This window comes from Plodia interpunctella, chromosome 1 (genome assembly GCF_027563975.2).
Source record: "Plodia interpunctella isolate USDA-ARS_2022_Savannah chromosome 1, ilPloInte3.2, whole genome shotgun sequence".
NCBI lineage: Eukaryota > Metazoa > Arthropoda > Insecta > Lepidoptera > Pyralidae > Plodia > Plodia interpunctella.
Window position 1 is genome coordinate 948,812 of NC_071294.1, and position 19,841 is coordinate 968,652.

Below are 19,841 nucleotides of genomic sequence, written 5' to 3' on the forward strand. Positions count from 1 at the left end.
TCTGTAAGTCTAGATTCCATAAGGTTGATCTCTTTCAGGACCAAATAATTTGAGTGTATCAAACAAAAAGCTTATTATCACACATCCAAAGTATAAAAAAATTACAACTATTTTGGACACAAAAATAAATATATTTAATTGATAGTAATCCATTATTCTACATAATAATCATAGTAAATAGTACAAAAACATTTTTAACAGCAAAAACATTTTACAATGTTGCCATTGTTCAGTGGCGTAGCTAGATATCCAAGGGGCCGTGGCGCAATAAATAAACTAGTACCCCCACTAAACTACTTTATTGTTTGTAAGAGTTACTGGACACTGCTCAGTCTAGCCCTCCGGTAGCTACGTCACTGCCACCGCCTTAGTTTTTGTGATAGAATTATTATTATTTAGCCTTAAAGGGCCACGTGAGCTTCAGCAGACAAGCACCAAACGTCAGGATATGCACCAACGGTAGGTTGCTCATATAGACGGTGTGGAAATGGCTCAGTATGTCATAGCATTCCTCTGGCTCGAACACTTCTTGGCCAGTCGGAGAATCCTGAGTAATTAAATTATATTTTTATTTTAATTTGTAACTATTATATTTTTATTTGTAACTACCCAGAAGATTATTTTTATATCATTGTTTATATATAGTTTAAAACATGTTTGACAATATAAAAACGGAACAACTTTAATGCATCTAGCGTTTTTCCGAGTAAGTAACACTGTTATTAAATGTAAACAAGAATTAAAAAAAGGTTCAAGGTGAAATAAAACTGAAAATACTAAAGATTTATAATGTAGGAAATAGTAGTTACCCTTTATTTAATCCCTACGTCAACTAAAATCAATATTTGGCTACTGTTACATGAGATGAGTACAGACCTAACAGTGTTACTTATTGGAAAAAACACTGTTCCATTTCAAACTTTTCTCTCGTTGAGTACCAACAGGAACACACAATGACTGAAAAAGCTACTCACTTCAATAGTATGCCGTATCAAAATCTCTTTGAAATAAACCCATAGGCTCTCCGGCGGCAACCAGTAATATCCTTTAAAATAAACATGCGTCTGCAAGTAGAGGGTCAGGAGACACGCCAACTTGAAGCTGCCGAAGTCTCTCTGCGCCGCGTAGTCTATGGTCTCCAGGAGGAAGCTGATGAGGAACTGCTTCTCCGACAGGCTGTAGTTGTGGATTACTTCTTTGGCGACTAGAAACTCACCTACCGAATATTAGGATCAGTAGAACAAGTAATACATTTCATAAGTATAAAAATCAAAGAAAAATAATTCACATAATACAGACTTTAGCTAGTAAGCGCGGGTACTGGGAGCAAACAGAGGTAAATGTGATGTATTTTGCCACACAAAATCAGCAGACTGTTGCGAACGGGTGCCACGCGCCTACTATTACTAAGTTTACGGCTACTCATACGATATCAACATTTTGAATCCTAATCATTTATCATGTGGCCTTTCTCTGAAGTTGCAGAGCTGTTGTGCATAGAAATGTTGAAAAGTAGACCAGTTATCCCAAATTCAAGGCAAGACACGAAGACATTGTTACAAATAAACACACGTGGATTATTGCTTGTAACGTAAAAACGGAACAAAGGGAAATTGCATGGAATTATTTGTGAGGTGTGCGTGTGAATATTGCCAACAACAAACGAAAGACAAACCTAGAAACTTGGTCAACCCTAGAGCTTTATCCTCGTCTCTTGCAGCGATCATGGCTATAGCGTCTGCTTCGCTCAGGAGCTGTCCGATGCCGATCAGCAACTTGGGGATCGGCTCCGGCTCAGGGTATTTGAACGGTGGCGCCTCGGAAGAAAAATATTTATGTAAATAGTCATCATACCGAGCTATCGATATCGAATGTCGAGGTCAACAACCTCGAAATTATGTTAGGATATCAATAGGACTATATAGCACCCATATTCGGTAAACATGCAAACACAGTAATGAGTATAGAGGAAGAAAATCGCAACTCTCTACCCACCCTCATAGGAAACTGGCTTGATAATATGTATGTTTCGATAGCTTACAATGAATGAATAATATTAGTGACTAGCATGCAATACTATCGACCATTAACAGTTTCACAATCAATAGTAGACTGCAAACGATACTATCAATAGCGTAGCGACTAACGAAGTGCAATGTAACGTAGGGACCAACAAGGAGAAATATTATCGATAGGTACTATTATATAGCATGGCTTCATTGTTAGCTATTGATAGTCCTATCGATATTTTGACTATTAATAGTGTGACACAATAGGATTCGATATCGATGACATATCGATGATTCGATTGTATAAAAAACCTGAACAAGATTTTTATACTCCCTAATCATAGATGTGCCACTATAGGTCCTTGTAGTGCGCGGTCAACGTACGTACAACGAGGCAGTGGTCGTAGACCCACGCTTTTAGTTCCCACGCATAAAGGCTGAGGAGACACCCAGGAAAACGCTTAGATGACAGCAAAGACCTACATCGTTCTCCTTAAGCGAGTGGAAGTAGCTAGGGGCCGAGATCTGCTGTTTGAGCGGGGACTGCACGCTGCGCACTACACTGACGGGGGCGGAGACCGGGTGGCGCGCTTTCGAGCTGCCCCCCGACTTGGAGCTCCCGCTGCGGCTTAACTCCGACTCCAACTCGGACATGTTCCAATTATTTTATGATAGGTAATAACAACGTTCAAAATGATTAGTCGTTATTATGACATAAAGATTTCTTGACAACAATGAAGTAGGTACCCCGTGTTTCTTGAAAAAGTTAAAATGTTTTGTCACTATCGCATTTTATCATGGATTTAGTAAGTACTTCGTTGTACGGAGTACCTACAATTCGATGCATTTTATAGAGACAAAACGTAATTAACTTTTTTATGAATAACAATAAAAGCCTTATATAAATTAATTATCGTAATAAGTTCAGGGCAGATTTTTTAGTGAACAATAAATAATAGTGTTGTCATTGCGACTTAGATACAACCAACTGAAAATAGCGGCCCAAAGCCGCGAGGGTTTCCGTATGCTGACCTCCAAAATTCAATTCGAAGATGGCACCCCATGATGACGATCATTGCAACATGTGTCGGTAAGATAAAGCCACGTTTTGCTCAACATATTAAAATATATATTTAAAAATACCGTGGAATAAGGTAAGTAGGTGTCATGTAGCTGTACCAAGAATAAAAGCGCGCGCGTGGGGACTTCGGAATAATAGAATGTTTAGAAAATGACTGATACACTAGGTACATTGGTTCTAAACATCAACCTTGTCCTGCACAAAATCTGTCAAATAAAAACACAAAGTGAACAATTATTGATTTATTTAAAAATTGTTTATGACAATTACTCACAAAAAATATATATACAGACTACTGTGTGAATTTATTGTGGCGTGTGGTTCCGCCCTAGAATAAGACCACTCCATATCCTCCCATTGAAGTCGTACGAGGCGACTAAGGGACACAGCTTAGGCAATAACAGTATTCCCAGAGAAGGTTGACGTCAGGCAGCCGAACGGTTATAAAATCACAGCCGAATCTTCACGGCTTTGGGCTTCGCGGCTCCACAACCCCGAACGCAACTGGGAACATGCAAATATGAGAGAGACTGTGATTTTTTCTTTCAAATGGACTACCCTTTTAGTGGTTCTATGTCCCAATAACGACCTAATTGTTCCCTTTGAGAACTACTATCTCTCTGGCTGTCTCTTTCTCGTCTGCTACGTGATTCTTTTCTCGTATCCTTGTCTACCTTTTTTCTAGTGTTAGTATCAAATTCACTGTCTTTTTTATTTTTATCCTTTCTATCTTTATTCCTGTTTTCTTTATGACTGCTTTTCAAATCGTCATCAGAATCACAACTCTTATCTTTTCTCTTATTCTCACGGTCATCCTTCCTGCTTACATCTTCAGATTTATTGTCTTTTCGTCTATCCTCACGGTCACCTTTTCTACTATCATCCACAGAGTCCCTATGTTTTCTTCTGCTATCGTCACGATCTTCTTTCCTTCTTTTTTCTCTGCCTCTGTCTCTTTTGTCCTCTTCATCACTACTACTATCAACCTGTTTATCTTTCTTACTTTTCTTTCTCCTACTATCGTCTTCTATTCTGCTATCTTTTTCGTAATTACGGTCTTTTCGATTGGAGCTAGTTAGGTTATGCCTATCTGATTCATCATCTCTTTCTGTTCTGGAATCCTGTCTTCTATCTTTGTCACGTCTGTGATCCCTCGATTCCCGATTATTTCTAGGATCGTCAGTCTCTCGTCCACTGTCGTCACCTTTTCTGTGTCTTGTGCCACGATCACTTTCACTATCACCATAACCTGTGTCGCTTTCGTCACGATTCCTTCTTCTAGGTTCCTCGCCATCCCTTCTGCTCCTATCTTCTCTATTACGACTAGACCTTGAATTGTCATCTTCGCGATTTCTATATCTTTCCTCGTTGCTACTTCTATCTCGAGACCCGCCTTCTCTGTTTTGTCTGTCATTTCTCTCTTCTCGTGCATTTCCCCAAAAATCGTCGGCGCGAGCTCTACCATCAGGCCTTCTCCTGCTTTCATCACAGTTTCGTTCCCTAAATCTATCTCTGTTGTCATTTCTGACATCTCGAGGTCTGACAAAATTATCGTCGTCTCTTTCCCGCCTGTCGGGTCTGTTCTCTGTTCTTCTGGCATCTTTGCCATATGTGTCGTAGAATCCGTCGTGTCCCCATCTGTCGTTATTTTTGTTTGCTACCTCTTCTGCTGGTGTTTTGGGTGAAGCACTTTTATTTTTCTTGTCTGACTTCTTTTTGGATTTCTTTTTACTTTTGTCTTCCTCAGAGTCTGTAACATAGAATGTTATTTAAAAACAGGACATTATAATATAAGCATAGTGTCTCCAAACAATATTAAAAAAAAAACAGATTATTAACAAATAAAAGAGACACTATCTCTAAACTTAAAGACACACACATCACTTAAGATGTCGCTAATGACATGTCCTGGACATAACAATGGCTATATGGTGGAGTTATCCCTACATGGAATAAGTCTATCATTGTACATGTATCTGTCTTGTATTAATTTTAATTTTTGTAAAGTTACTACAAACAAACAAAAAATAAGTCATAAATTAGTAAAAATTATACACCCACCACTAGAGCTGGAGTCGCTAGAGGAATCGGAACTGCTGCTGGAGCTTGATGAACTGGAGTCACTGCCCAGGGTGATCTCCGTGATGGGAGCCGGCACATTCTGCAATATGTCAGTGTACTCATCAGCAACTTTGTTATGACAATTTTGTGCGCCAAGCTACATAGAGTCAACATCAAACTATACATTTCATGGCAAATTCGATATTGTTCCCACTGCACAGGCACATGTACCTTGACCTGTTGGATAATCTCCGCGCGATATTATTGGATGTTGGATAATCTCGTCGCTATTACCGCGCCATAGCGCGGTAATAGCGACGAGTTTGCAATGAATTTGGGTAGGTTGATGTGATGTTCAATGTTAGCAAACAACATCTTCAGCAGCAAGCTACATCTATTGAATTGTATGTAATATTTATTACCTTCGGCATTTGTTTTAAGTGCTCTCTCAATTCATCAGTGAGACCTCCAAGACCAATTGATGTGAAGAAGTTGATGGAGAATCTGGTATTCTTTGGATTGTCTCTCGGGAATATACCAGAGAATGCACTCTGCAGTGTCCTGTAAATGGAGAAAAAAGACAATTAATTCAGGCTTAGTATGAAACAAAGACAAATGAAACAGTATAATGAACTCACGGATCCTGCAAACGATCATTCAGTTTCTTTAGGCCCATGTATTCAGCTAATTCTTGGAACAAAATCTTTATATAGATACGGCTCGAGCTTGTTGTGTCTTCCTCGTTCAACTTGACACAATCCAGGACCTCCCAGCTAATGGAATCAGTGAACAGGAGATGAGCAAAGAACTTGCTAACATTTCTCAAACGATTTGTGTCTAATCTGTGAGCAGTTGAGTATGAATCTTTAAAGATTTCCTCAAAAGGTCCAATGTAAATCCTGTTGATGTTACAAAACCTCTGAGCTAATAATCCATAGAATTTCTCATATGTCCTTTGCTCAGCACAGCAATCTAAAAACATATGACATAATTCCACTTCCTGGCCAGGTTTTAGTTCCATTTTCATGAGTTTATGAGCACACTCCTCGAAGTCTAAACTGGAATTTATGGTCAAATAAATGGTGCGTCTCAAAGCAACAAGGTTTGTTTCAGTATTGTCTATGATTGTGACGGGTTTTTGTTCACCCTCAGCCTCTTCATCGTCGGACTCTTCACTGCCACTGGCATAAGAGCCATCCTCTTCTCCTGATTCTGCGTCAGATCCTAGGATCTCTTTGCTGAGTGTTTTGTATTTCTGTTCATTTTCCTCATATTTTTCATCAAACTTGAAGACATCTGAAAATTTTACAGAAAATATTAAAACAGCCCTAAGAATTTACATAAAAATTGCATAAGCTTTGAAGTTCCTGAATAGCTAAGTGGACTGGACAGATGCACGTACATACATCCAACATCTATGTATAGTGCACAAAGATAAGTCTACTATCTCAACACGCCAGTTGTCCACTATAATAATGTACACATATAAGTTTGAAGTATCACAACAAATTTACATTTAACAAAGCAGGAATGTGACTTACTCAGGATATCCTGCGGGTCTGTTGCATCATCTAACATCAGGAGATGGGTAAACTGTTCCTCCTCCGGCACAAGCTCCAACTCCTCAATCAAGGCCGGGTGGTCTTTGAATCCATCTTTCCACACTTGGAACATCACCTCAATCATATACTGAACTCTTTTATCCAGCTGGCCTTCATGGAGAATATTCCTTAACATCTCGAAAATAGCGTTCACTCCCTTAGAAGACACTTCAGTTAACTTCTGACCACATTCCTTCAAGAATGCAATGGACACTTCAACAGAGTCATCTGTAGGTGTCTCAACAAGTAAAGTTAATAGCTCCAATGCCAGGATCTCATGTGCCACTCTCTGGTTCACAAGGTGAGCTATGAATGATGCTGAAGAGATACATGTAGGCTTATCATTACGCTTGAATCCCCTTTTGAACTGTATTACTAACCTTTTTAGTAACAGCTCTCCAATATTTGGGAACCGTGAGTTGACAGCCGCTACCAGAGCAGCATATACATTAGTAAATGTTGGTGATGCAGCCTGGGCTTGTATCACAGATCGGCAAAGCAAACCTCTGCCACGGACAATATTTTCTTTCAATAACTCTTTGATTATGATGCCTATATTTCCAACGTTGATCTTGTTAATATGACCGTGTATGGACTTCTTGAGAGCTTCCCAGGCAAGTCTTTGGTAAGCAACTGATGATTTGTCCGTAATCTGGGCTTGCATCATTCGCAGACGCGCTGGAGGTATATATGCACCACCAGTCCTAGTGTTAAGCATGTCAGTTTCCTTCGCCTTCCGAACAGGAGCATCAGCTTGCTTTTGGTTCCCTTGTGATTCATTACTAGACTTTTCTTGCTTGACCGGGCGTTCCTGAGATTCGGACCGGGATCGCCTACGTTTTCGTGAAGAATCCTTTTCCCTGCTTGGAGGTGGCGAACGTGATCTCGTCCGAGCTCTTTTTGAAATTCTTTCCTTGCGATAATCATCATCTCCGTTTCTGTTTTTGTCCCTTCTACGTTTGTTTTCTCTATCATTCTCCATTTTAATACAAATTATTTTTAACCAATGTTGAGGTATTATATCGACTAAGCTTAACTAAAACTCACTTCTTAAAATCAATGGAAATTGGACTAATATTTTTTATCCAATCCAACCAAAATCAACGCAAGCAACAATGTAACAAGCATGACAAACTGGTGGCCATTTTGTTTTTGACATTTCTTTGAGCATTTCTGTTTGTTTGACGATTTTGACGTTTGTCAACTATGACGTTTGACTTAAGTAGCGCGCGTGACATAAGTAGGGCAAGTAAATAAATTAATATGCAACCTTACATACGGAACAAAAAGACTAGCTAGGAAGAAAAACCAAATCACAGATAAAGAACATTATATTCTTATATCTGACGGAGTACCTACTAATTCCATGTATATCTGTGAGCCAAATGCATTTCGTAGACAGATAAAAGTATAAATTTTATCGTATCTTTCGTTTCACTCATAGAAAGAAGAAGTGATTAGTAAAGCGAAGAGCTAATATTTTTTTAATCCTGTGCTCGGTTTTGATGTCTGCCGCTTTGTCACCGCAGTCTATAAATACCATGGATTTAGTAGGTACGACGTACTTACTAAATACTGTAACATTGGGTGTCACACAAGCACACCGCACACTCAGATCTTTATCCCTGTCTACTTTATACACAAAAATAATTGTATTTCAATCGAGACACCATGTTGTTATTTATAATTTATTATAAAACATATGTTAAGTACTTACTTTGATATATTGCTATTTTTAATATTGGAAAACTGACTTCTAGTTAGGTACCTATACTACCCCAAAGTAGGTGTGAGATAAAAAACAATAAAAGCAAGCATATTCTTATCAGTACAGCACTGCACATAAGTGTTTTGGATCCGTAATAAAGAGGTGACGCGCTTGTGTAACGTGTGGTCGAAAGTAATACCACCCTTTGTTGCCCTTATTGCTACCAATCTTACTACCAGTTCTCATGTTAGCAGAGATTTGGGTTACGCACTGGTAAAAACGTTTACGGCGCGGCGTTTAGGCACCCAATTTGAGCCTGATCTCTGCATATAAAATAAAAGGAAAATTAAAGTAAATAAAACAAGTGTTAGTATTCATTACTTTATTATTCATTAGGTACGACAATGAAACTACAAAAGTTGCCTGCACTCCCAAACAGCAATTTCCATATAAGTACCTCACAAACTGTAGCACATTAATTTATAATAATCATCACATAAAATATCAAAATTAAAAACACGATAATAAGAAGATTACTCGTCTTACGCGAAAATTACAGAATCAAAATTAGTAACATAATACGTAGTGCGAGTTTTGGATTCAAACTCGATCGCCTTCGCTTTCGCCGGACACACGTCACATAGCCGCGAATCGAATTGAAAACTCGCACTAATCGCTCAGAAAGCTAATACTCATACATGATTTGTCTCGATTGTGAGAATCTAAAAGGCTACACAATACCCAAGGCAAATTGGTCGTTTTAATGTCTCCAAGAACCAAGCTAGCACTTACATATCTAGTTATCTTACCATAGCGTTAGTACCGTAAGCAACCAGCATGCGACATCCGTCTCTTCGCGCCAAGCGATACATCTCCTAACATTATATACAATTATTTAGCTCAGTCGCTAAATGACTTTCTCGAAATCTTTTAAATTGTAACAGAATCTATCCGTGTTCTACATCCTCTGTGGTCAAGATATTTCATTTATTTATTCAATAACAATTTTACAATTGTGTCTGAACTTCAAATGTGCGTAGTAAAAAAAAAAATACGGAACATGTGTGAGACGCAAAATATGCGCATGTGAGAAAGGTGTAATTTTATAGCTTGTAAACAAGTGGATAAAAAAAGATGCGATTTCAAGAAAAGACTCATTCAACGACCGATTATCTCTGACGTTAAAACAGACACTAAATGAATGGCAAAAATATATTAAAAAATACAGGATACTCTCACTTACGAGCGCGGTACGAGCGCCATATAATTTGTGCCTAACCGAACGTTCGATACATATATCACTAGAGCAAAAACATCACAGAAGCGGTTTGTGTCCAACACCATCCCCGCGGCCCGGCGCCTTCGCCCTCCACGTTTAAAAAAATATAAAACCCTATGAAGGCAGTTTTATATTACATCTATTGACCAAGAGCCGTACAAGAATTCATAGGCACTTCCGATGTTTGCTATCGTCCGTTATTTTTAAAAAATTTAAATCGCGAATTTGGAATTTTCCGTTTTAAGCCGGTGCTTTGATTATGCATCTATCACTTTCTTTCGCTTATAACGTCGCCTGTATAGACAGGGATAGAAATAATAAACTGGAAAATAGAACCAGCTGTTCCAAAATCGCGAATTAAATTTGTTGAAATGCGAATTAAACGTTATAAACTGGCGACCGCCGAGCAAGCATCCACCAGAGCAGCCACATCGACCCACGCAGTCTCAAACCGAACTAATTCATAAATATAATACAATGGACAGTCAGCAACGGCGATTCATCAATACGAACGTGAGAGAAACTTAAATTTAGATTATAATCCCCTAAAATACTGTTGCGTACGATAAACATTAAAAATAATGATATAAGACTATAACTATCGATAAGGATCGTCAATCGTCGAGCCAACTCGATCCGCCAGCGTCGTTTCATTTACCGAGGGTTCCGTATTTTTAGCTCTAGAGCTAATAAAAAAAAAGGAATCCGCGTTAAGTACAGAACCCCGAATATTTGGCCAACTTTTAGCAAGCCGATGTCAAACAGTAAGTACATTGGTTCTGAAGATAAAAATTTCGTTTGGGCTACTAAAACCTGGCCATTGATAATGAGATCTTTTTTTTTTAATATATAAAATAAGCCTCATTTGAAATGTGTATCGGTGAAAATAAAATTTGAAATTGGAAAAGGAAAAGAGGGAAATATTGTGTGTCGAGTATTTTGTAGGTATTTTTTAATTCTACAATAGATGTAACAGAACTATATGAAGATGCTGTGTCTGTATGTCTGGCTGTCACAATATTTCCGCGTTACGAGTTACGACCCTGTCACATTTCCCTAGAGTCTCCGCGCTCTGCGTTACTTTGACAATATCCAGTTATAACCAGTTCATGCTTAAAGTAGTCGCCCCAATCAGAGACAATTGTTTCTCGCAACACTAGGTTTACGTTATTTGAATACGATCAAAGAAGTTTTCAAATAAAAACGCAGCGCACCTAGACTCAACGGCCCCATAATACCGATACAATTTCACAACTGGACCAGCCAATACTTAAAACTACGATACAAACAATTTAGACTAATCTAGCCTCCATACGTTCCGAACTAAGGGCGCGTTCACATAATTTTAGCCGTTTTTCAATCGAACAATCGTTATTATGTAAACACGGCTTAGGACAAGAATTACGTTTCTATGGAGTGATAAAAATTACATAATATTTCAAACTAATTTCATATCAAAACTGTAAAATGTTCCTATTCGTGATTTTATACAATCCAATTTGCTATAGAAAGAGACAGTTTATCTAGCCGGTTTTGTCTACAATACAAAAATATTGCTGTCTGATAGAAGCAATATATAGTGTGAGAGGCAAAACATATGTCTATTTTTCCATCCCTTTCTCTCTACCCTTTCATTAGTACTGTTTGTATCGTAAAATAATTTAAAACTTCGAATTCCATGTAAATTATGATTTTAGGGAAATTTCGTGAAACGCAGGTGAAACGATGTCAGCTCGCGTTCACAAACACACTCACAAATTTAACCGGATTAAATTTCTGTCTAGATCTTTCTTTTTCAGCTAAACTTGTAATTTACTACTATGGCAAGATTTTTACCAGCTGGCAACATTTTATCAGTGATTTCGAATATGATTAAATACAGAAAATGTCACCATTGAACGCGTAATTACGAATTTTTTGTAAGAGTATTTTTGCCAGCTGGCAAATCTTTTACAGTATTGCAATGTATTAGCTCGTGTAGAGAATTTCGATGTTTGACATTGGGTATACTGTGATTAAAATATGTCAAATTTACTATCAATTTTCTATATTTGAAAGTTGTTTGGTAATCATTGAAATTCTCATCACTGTGTGTTGCCATTAGCAAAAAATAGCTTATCCCTTTCGCTCATCCAATTAACGATATGTTGCTACAAAAGCGAAATAGAACAAAGAATCTAACATACATACACATCCTTACAGTTTGGCAAAAAAACTCGTGGAATTTTTATACAAATTAATAAATTTTTCATACAAATATTTAAATGGATCAACTAAAACTGTTACAGTAAACTCATGATCGGAAAAAGGAATCTTTTTTTTTAAATATGGTTAAAAAATAGTAAAAACAGATTTAAATTCAATAATTGTGTTTTAATCAAGAATATAATATATCGCAAGGATCCCACGAGTTTTAAATCAAACTGTCCAATCTATATAAGAATAAACGCGCACTGTGATTTTTTTTTGCGCCAAGATTTTACACTGTTATTTTAATAGTAAAATCGCGTTACATTTTAGCGGGAAAAAAATCGCGCGACAAGTCGTAGTGCGCGCTTAGCCTAAATCCAGTGAGATGTTACAGTATGTGTGTGTGTGTGTGTGTGTGAGTGCGTCCCCCGCCCCCCCCCGCCTACCCGGAGACGGCCTCGCTGTCTGCGCGTGCGCTCTTGTTCTGTCGCACGAGCTCGGCACGCCGCTCCTGAGAATAAATAAAATAAATAAATATTAGGACAAATCATACAGATTGAGCTAGCCCCAAAGTAAGTTCGAGACTTGTGTTATGGGATACTAACTCAACGACACTATATTTTATAAAACAAATAAACATCCAAGACCCGGTCCAATCAGAAAAAGATCATTTTTCATCATGACGCGACCGGGGATCGAACCCGGGACCTCTCGGTTCAGAGGCAAGCACTTTACCACTGCGCCACCGACGTCGTAAAGATTAATGATCACTACATAGTATAAAACAAAGTCACTTGCCCGCTGTCTGTCTGTCTGTCTGTCTGTCCCTATGTATGCGGGTGTTTTATAATGGATAGTGATTCATGAGGAAGGTTTAGAAGGTTTAGGTGTATAATTATGGTTTAAACCGAGCGAAGCCGGGTCGGCGCGCTATTCAGTTGGTGAGTTTTCGAGCATTTCGACCGCCGTCATTACAGTACTTCAACATAAAGAAACTTTCTAAAATCTCAAAAATCAAATATTGTTAAAATTTTAAACCCAACACAGATTCATAAATTAGGGTAGTAAAAAGTTGTCCTTGTTAAAATTTTAAGGAGATGACGGTGATAGAAATTCTCAAAAATTCACCCAATTATTAAATATTTATAGCTTTTTCTCCCAACTTCGCAAATTCTCACATATTGAATATATTCGAGAACTCGCTGGGCTGTGACACAGGAAAGTACCAAGTATACGATTCAAATTATGAATCTTCGGCTGTGATTCCACGACCGCCTGTCTGACGTCAACCCGCCTTGGAAGTGTTACTGTTACCTATCACCTGCCAAGGCTAAGCGTCCCTTAGACGTCTTGTACGACAAAGTAGACCTATTCTAGGGCGGAACCACACGCCTCATTAAAAATAGTCAACCTTGCCTGCATTGAGATGTTTCCCTGATTATTAACAATTTTTAATGTTTAATGTCCAGCAAACACAAGTGAAATGTGTATCGCACAATAAGGCGTTAAAAATATTTTTTACGCCCACGGAATGGTTGTTAGGTCAGAATGATTCATAATGATTACCCTCCTAACGACCCTTACGGTTTCCACAACGATTTTACACAGTTGACATGTCTACTCAATGGTAAAAATTTCGCCACAAACAGCTCTCCCAAAAATCACCTCAAACAAACAAAAATTAAGATTTTTTTTTAAAATAGGAAAACAGATGTACCAACCTATGAATTTATACTCTTATAATGGCTAAGTTTGTTCATGATTTTTTTTTTTTTCAAAAAATAACTTTTTTACATAAATGTCATTTTTGACACAAACTTTTAAAACAATAGCTTGTGTCAAAAATATCACTTTAACGAACAAGTGATAAAAATGTCCGTGCAATAAACCGTTGAGGAGTCCCTCGTCAGAAGTCGTTCCTGGATGCAAAATAAGGTCACGCTTATCATAATAATGCATTGTCATCCAAACTAAACGTGTGTACAAAATTTCAGCTCAATCGGTTGAAGATATCTGCTTCAAAATTTAAGTGATATTCCAACAAAACATACCTAATAAACCACAAATACAATACAGTGAAAATAAAACCTTATGAAATTGACAGTGTGTTCCATAAATAAAAAGTAAAAATATATATATATTTTTTAAATCATTAGCGGCCAGTAATACCAACCTCCTTCTTAACGAAGTCGAGTTTCTTTTGTATCTCCTTCTCTCGGTTCTGCTCGGCTGTCGATAGTTTGGTTTCGATCTCCTTCGAGATCTCCTCCACTTTCGCGGTGAACACTGAGCGGACACCTTCGCGCTTTTCGTTCTAATAAAATGTGTGATGATCATGAGAAATGATAAAGAATGATGCAACGGAAATGATATCCCCTATAGGAATTTTAAACACATGTTGCTATACTTCTTTTGTAATTAAACATCTAATCTGGTTTTACTCAGATTGACGATTCTTGATGACCTCTGTGGCGCAGTGGTAAAGTTCTTACCACTGAACCGAGAGGTCCCGGATTCGATCCCCGGTCGGGTCATGATGGAAAATGATCTTTTTCTGATTGGCCCCGGGCCAATCTTGGATGTTTATCTATTTATTGTATTTGTTATAAAATATAGTATCGTTGAGTTAGTATCCCATAACACAAGTCTCGAACTTACTTTGGGGCTAGCTCAATCTGTGTGATTTGTCCTAATATATTATTAATATATTATATTATTTTCCAAAAGGGGATATCACCTTAATAACGCAAATAAAAAAAAAACAAGTGAAAATATGTGGAAACTTCAAGAAAAATCACGTTTAAAATGGTGCAACATTATTTCACGTGGAAAGGCATAATTTGTATGATCACGAAATAAAATCTAACAATGAGTAAGAAATCAAAATTAAAAAAAAAAAAGGATTGCACTCCGCGAGTGCCGGCAGAAGTGAAAACTTGAATATTAACGTTGTGCATTTTTCACGTCTCACGAATTTTCGATCAGGTCACGTGTCCTGACGCGAGTTTAACATTTTTTACCCATCACAAAAAGTGCACAACGCCGCTAATGAAGTTTTCACTTCAAAAATCAATAACATGATTATTATGTGCCAAGTGTCCAAGTACGACTATTATATCCTATGGCTGACCAATCAGCACAGATCAGCCTCTCCAGCTGCAGACTGTGTCCGCCCCTGAACACGCAGTACTCACATAGCTCCGCAGCTTCATCTTGTGCTCAGCCTCGAGCAGCAGCCGCCGCTGCGCCGCGTGCTGCAGCTTGTCCTGAATGGCGCTCTCGAGCTGCTGGAAGCGCTCCTGGTTGCCCGCGCGCACCTTGCGCACTTGTTCTTCCTGGAGATCGGATAAATCAAAATCAAATCATTTATTCCGAAATTAGGCCTTCACAGGCACTTTTTCACGTCATATTCTAAATTGAATGATATTTACCGACGCTACAAACTACTAGCACTTCGGAACGACCACTGCTGAGAAGAAATGCCGAAAGAAACTCATTCAAACTGTGTTGGTCCCTATCATGCCAGAAGGGCTTACCTTAAATTTATATTTTTTAAACATAAATTTATGTATATTACTTCTATGTCAAAAATTGGCTAGAAAAATACATATCTCAAGGCATATTTTAGCAGTTTAGCAACTAATTTGAACTAAATAAGGAAGGAAGGAAGGAAGGAAGGAAGGAAGGAAGGAAGAAAGGATGGATGGATGGATGGATGGATGGAAGGATGGATGGATGGATGGATGGATGGATGGATGGATGGAAGGAAGGAAGGAAGGAAGGAAGGAAGGACGGAAGGAAGGAAGGAAGGAAGGAAGGAAGGAAGGAAGGAAGAAAGGAAGGAAGGAAGGAAAGAAGGAAGGAAAGAAGGAAGGAAAGAAGGAAGGAAAGAAGGAAGGAAAGAAGAAAGGAAAGAAGGAAGGAAAGAAGGAAGGAAATAAAGAAGAAACAGAATATGAAAAAAAAAAAATAAAACATGAATCTCACATGTTCCCGTAGACGTTCCAGCATCTTCTTAATATTTTCATCACGTTTGTCCGCGGCCGTGGTCATCTTGTCCTCGATCGCCTTGTACACCTCCGCCGTTTGCTGCTCCAGGGTCAGTCTGTAAGGGAAACCGGTGAAGATAACAGATCTGTCGCCTGTCTCTCTAGTCACAATAAATAATAGGTATATTATAAACACATTAAATAATATAATCCGTCTACTTAACTAATATTATAAATGCGGAAGTAAGTTTCTTTATTTACCTCTTGAAATCTCGAAATTTTGCATAGATGTAGTTTATAGTATGGAGAAGGACAGATATAACTGTTCCTATAGGAAATTTACGCAGGCGAAGCCGCGAGCAATAAGCTATTTAATTAATATATTCCAACTTCAAGTCCAACACGCATGACTATAATTACGAGCATGTATTATAAAATAAAATGACCTACGACCAGGTTCAATGTCACATTTTCACCTCTATTTGCCCTTGAAATCAATTTATAGAATATTAATGAATTTAAAATGGTTCACCTAGACTTAGTTACAATTTTTAGTGGGTAACTAATTGTAAACAACAACCATTAAGTCGTTGGTAAGACCTTTTCACCAAATCTACAGTCGCTAGAGTAAAGTATTGACGCGACAAGGAACACTGCTAAGGTTTAGAGGATATCAGTTTCTGTTGATGAATAAAGGTCATAAGCACACCAACTGCATCGTTCCCACGTGGAACACCAGCTCACATTTTGACCAATTTCTTTTGTTTATTAGCGAAAACTAAAAAATCCTCTTTTCTAATTATTCTACACTAGATAAAGGAATTTATTGCAAAGTATTATAGTATAGTTTTCCATTACACAATATTACAACACACAGGGTCTACTATACCGAAAACGTCGGCCACCAAAATCTTCATAGTATTGCGTCCTCAATAGATTAGTTGCCAATGTAAATTATGTCTACAGAGCACGTTTTAAAGCTCACTTTTTAATTTAACGACATCGAGCTGGGCGGGAGCGGTACGGTGGAAGTGTGCTAGTGGAAGATTGTAAAATAAGTAGATGTCTCGACATCTTGGCATTGGCTGATATATACTACCTGCTTAATGATATTATTCACAGTGACGTCACACCTAGACACTTGAAACAGAAGTAGACCCAGATCAGACATACCTGGTCTTCTCTACGCCCTCCAAGTGATCCTTGAGCCGTGCCTTCAGCTCATTGATATACGCCTCGCGTTTCTCCTCGTGGATCTCCATCTTGGCGTCGAGAGCCTCCTTGGTGCTTGATATGAAGTTGTTGGTCTGCTCGCTGCGGATGCGCGACGCTTCTTCGATCTTCGCCATCTTGGATGCGATCGCCGCCATCTTGCTTGCTTCCAGGCTCTGGAACATACGAAATGTTTTTACGTGTGTATTTCCTAAAGGCAATGTACAGAAGACTGAACTGACTAGAAGACTGTTAAAGCTAGAGTCACATTTAATTTTGCCTGCCGAAAGAACTACTATCTAGACTTCTGCCTTAATTTTCTACAATCTAAAAGAAACTTACACGTCTCCTCTCCTCCGCAGCCTTAAGTTTCTCTTGAATCTCCTCGACAGAAGGCGTCTTCTCGGGAGAGTCGGCGCGGCGGGGCGCCGGCACTCCGACTGGCTCCGCGAGGATCACCTCGTACGCCAGGCCTCCCTTGGACATCTCTTGGCAGCGGATTTCAGTGGCTGTGGACAAAGTTGACGTTAGTTTCATGAGAAGGTTCCGCATTGTTAGAATCTAGCGGCAAATTGTCGAATTTGGAAGTCAAAGATAAAACTAGACAAGCGCTACCTGTAATTTTAGACGTAACCCCATCTGTGCTAGCTGGACATGTGGCGACTTGGTGGCCGAAATTGTTAGGACCAATGACGCCACTGATACAGCATAATCATACGAGTTATAGTTTGCTTAGATGGTACCCGATACATGTGTGGCAAGATTTATAGGTTTGCCATAATTTGAGGATAGGCACTATTATAGACGAGCTATTTCGAGAGCTTTATCTACGCCACAACTTTCACAACTGGATTCACGCATGGACCGTAAGGAGGGCGAGAAGCAGGATGGGCTGCCGACCCATATCCAGCATATGGCACTCTCAGCATATGTTGAGTCGTGTAGTGGTTCGCATAGCTCCAATATGATTGTAGCGTCATTCGGAACATGACAGAACACAATTTGTACCTAATTATTTGGTAAACAACTGACGCATAGGGAGCGTAGCAGTAATAACTGAATCGAAGTATGCATCAGTAACCAGTGTGGCAGGAAACGGACTAACAAAGAGTAGGTACCTAAATTCAGAAGCCTTTACGGGATACGGACGGGACTTGAGACACAATAAAGAGTCAGTAAAACTTACGTGTTAAGATGCTGATAAGTTTTTGTTGTGTAATTATTGTTGTTGGCCTAAAATCTTGCTAAAAATGAATCGATTGTAAAACGCTCAAAAATTCCATTAGAAATGTATCTTCTATTTTGACATGAGAATAAATGATTGATTTATATTTTTTCATCGCACTATAGTTGTCGCAAGTAAGGTAAGTAATAAGAACCAATATTAATTACAGTTAAAATCTTTTTGGTATGTATTATAATGTTTCGAAAAATATTTTACAAGGTTCGTTTAGGCTATTACCATCACTTCGTACCGTTCTTAATCGTAGTCAACCATAAACTGGTGCTTCAGACCCTATCTTCATAATACGCCACCATAATGGCACAGTGTAGCAAATTTATTAACACTATGATAATGACCCCGAGATTACATCGTCTACTCTTATTATACTGTGACATCGTCGACCCACAGTAGCGTAGCTAGCGGGGGCTAGACGTTGACATGCACCAGACCTGTTTAGGGTCCCGTACAAAAAATGAAAAAAGCGGAACCATTATAGGATCACCATGTCTCTGTCTGTACGTAGCCAATTTGCTCCGAATTTTCCAGTACCAAATCAGGTGAAATTTGGTAAGATGGTGTAATCCTGTGACCCAAGCACAGACGTGCAGAGTAAATATTTTTTTTAAAAAAGAGTTATTTTCGGGCCAAAATTGGGAAATATGTTACAAAATTGGATAAATGGCACTTTAAACGGTTTGTGGTTTAAAATTATGAAAAAACAAAGAGAAACAAAATATAGTTCATTGCTTGTAGATTACCAGAAAACCTATAAGAATTCTATAAACTGTACGCAACCCTCTATGCTCGAGTTCAACTCGCACTTGACCGTTGTTTTTCCTACATACCATAATACAACTTAGTTTAGTTGTGGTGGGAGCCCAGATCTTTTCACCAGGGCCATAAGTTACCTAGCTACGCCACTGTCGACACGGCACTAAAAGCACAGCCTAATTAACACCCGCTTATGATCACACTTAACCGTAAATTAACCCCCCGACTCCATTTAGGGTGGTTAAAGTGATGGAATTCAAAAATGCAACAGGGGCCCTGATGTCCCAACTTGTCAAGGTCGGTTGTTAAACCCCCGGGTCCCGGAAGGAATTCGCCATTGTTTAATTATTAGGGGGTGGGGGGTGGTTTGTACCCCATTCCGGTGACTCATACACTTGGTATATTGCACTCGCTATAGCGCGCACCGGCGGTATTTGCGGAGAATGAGTTAGTTGCCTTTTGTTGGACGGTGAAAAACTATTTTTAGCTAGTGGTTGGACGAACTTATTATACTAACAGACTCGAGTTGTTTTAATACTTATACTTATATCATCAAGGTATAAAACGTTGATACAAAGCTCACAGATCTTCGGATCTATTAAACCGAAGAAGTTTTCGTGTAAAGTTCAAAGCTTAACACTGATTTTGAAATGTGAAACATGAAAACAATTTTTAATACAAGCTGCCTGCATTCATTCATTCAAATACTATTGTA

General features: G+C 38.6%; 3 protein-coding genes across 8 annotated transcripts in view; all 3 read right to left on the minus strand.

Annotated features, from left to right (window-relative positions):
* Nucleotides 1-5: 5 nt before the first annotated feature.
* LOC128672447 (uncharacterized) lies at nt 6-2,749 on the minus strand. Its single transcript, XM_053749598.2, has 4 exons — nt 2,493-2,749; nt 1,676-1,817; nt 975-1,216; nt 6-547 (listed from the first exon to the last, which is right to left on the minus strand). The coding sequence occupies exons 1-4, from the start codon at nt 2,661-2,663 to the stop codon at nt 392-394; spliced, it is 711 nt and encodes a 236-aa protein (XP_053605573.1). The 5' UTR covers nt 2,664-2,749; the 3' UTR covers nt 6-391.
* Nucleotides 2,750-3,317: 568 nt separating this feature from the next.
* Nucleotides 3,318-7,917, minus strand: ncm (nucampholin). Its single transcript, XM_053750510.2, has 5 exons — nt 6,693-7,917; nt 5,790-6,447; nt 5,574-5,712; nt 5,152-5,251; nt 3,318-4,840 (listed from the first exon to the last, which is right to left on the minus strand). The coding sequence occupies exons 1-5, from the start codon at nt 7,732-7,734 to the stop codon at nt 3,645-3,647; spliced, it is 3,135 nt and encodes a 1,044-aa protein (XP_053606485.1). The 5' UTR covers nt 7,735-7,917; the 3' UTR covers nt 3,318-3,644.
* Nucleotides 7,918-8,827: 910 nt separating this feature from the next.
* stai (stathmin) overlaps nt 8,828-19,841 on the minus strand; it is a 37,148-nt gene continuing 26,134 nt past the window's right edge. For 3 of the 6 annotated variants that reach the window (XM_053753358.2, XM_053754211.2, XM_053751735.2), the window contains 6 exons: nt 17,473-17,639; nt 17,092-17,306; nt 15,917-16,034; nt 15,124-15,264; nt 14,103-14,243; nt 8,828-12,440 (listed from right to left, as the gene is read on the minus strand). In XM_053753358.2, the coding sequence (XP_053609333.1) occupies nt 12,372-12,440; nt 14,103-14,243; nt 15,124-15,264; nt 15,917-16,034; nt 17,092-17,306; nt 17,473-17,639 (851 nt within the window). In that variant the 3' untranslated portion in view covers nt 8,828-12,371. Of the gene's footprint in view, nt 12,441-14,102; nt 14,244-15,123; nt 15,265-15,916; nt 16,035-17,091; nt 17,307-17,472; nt 17,640-18,316; nt 18,412-19,841 lie in introns of those variants that run through there. The other 3 variants (XM_053755866.2, XM_053752565.2, XM_053755031.1) reach the window with 2 other exon arrangements.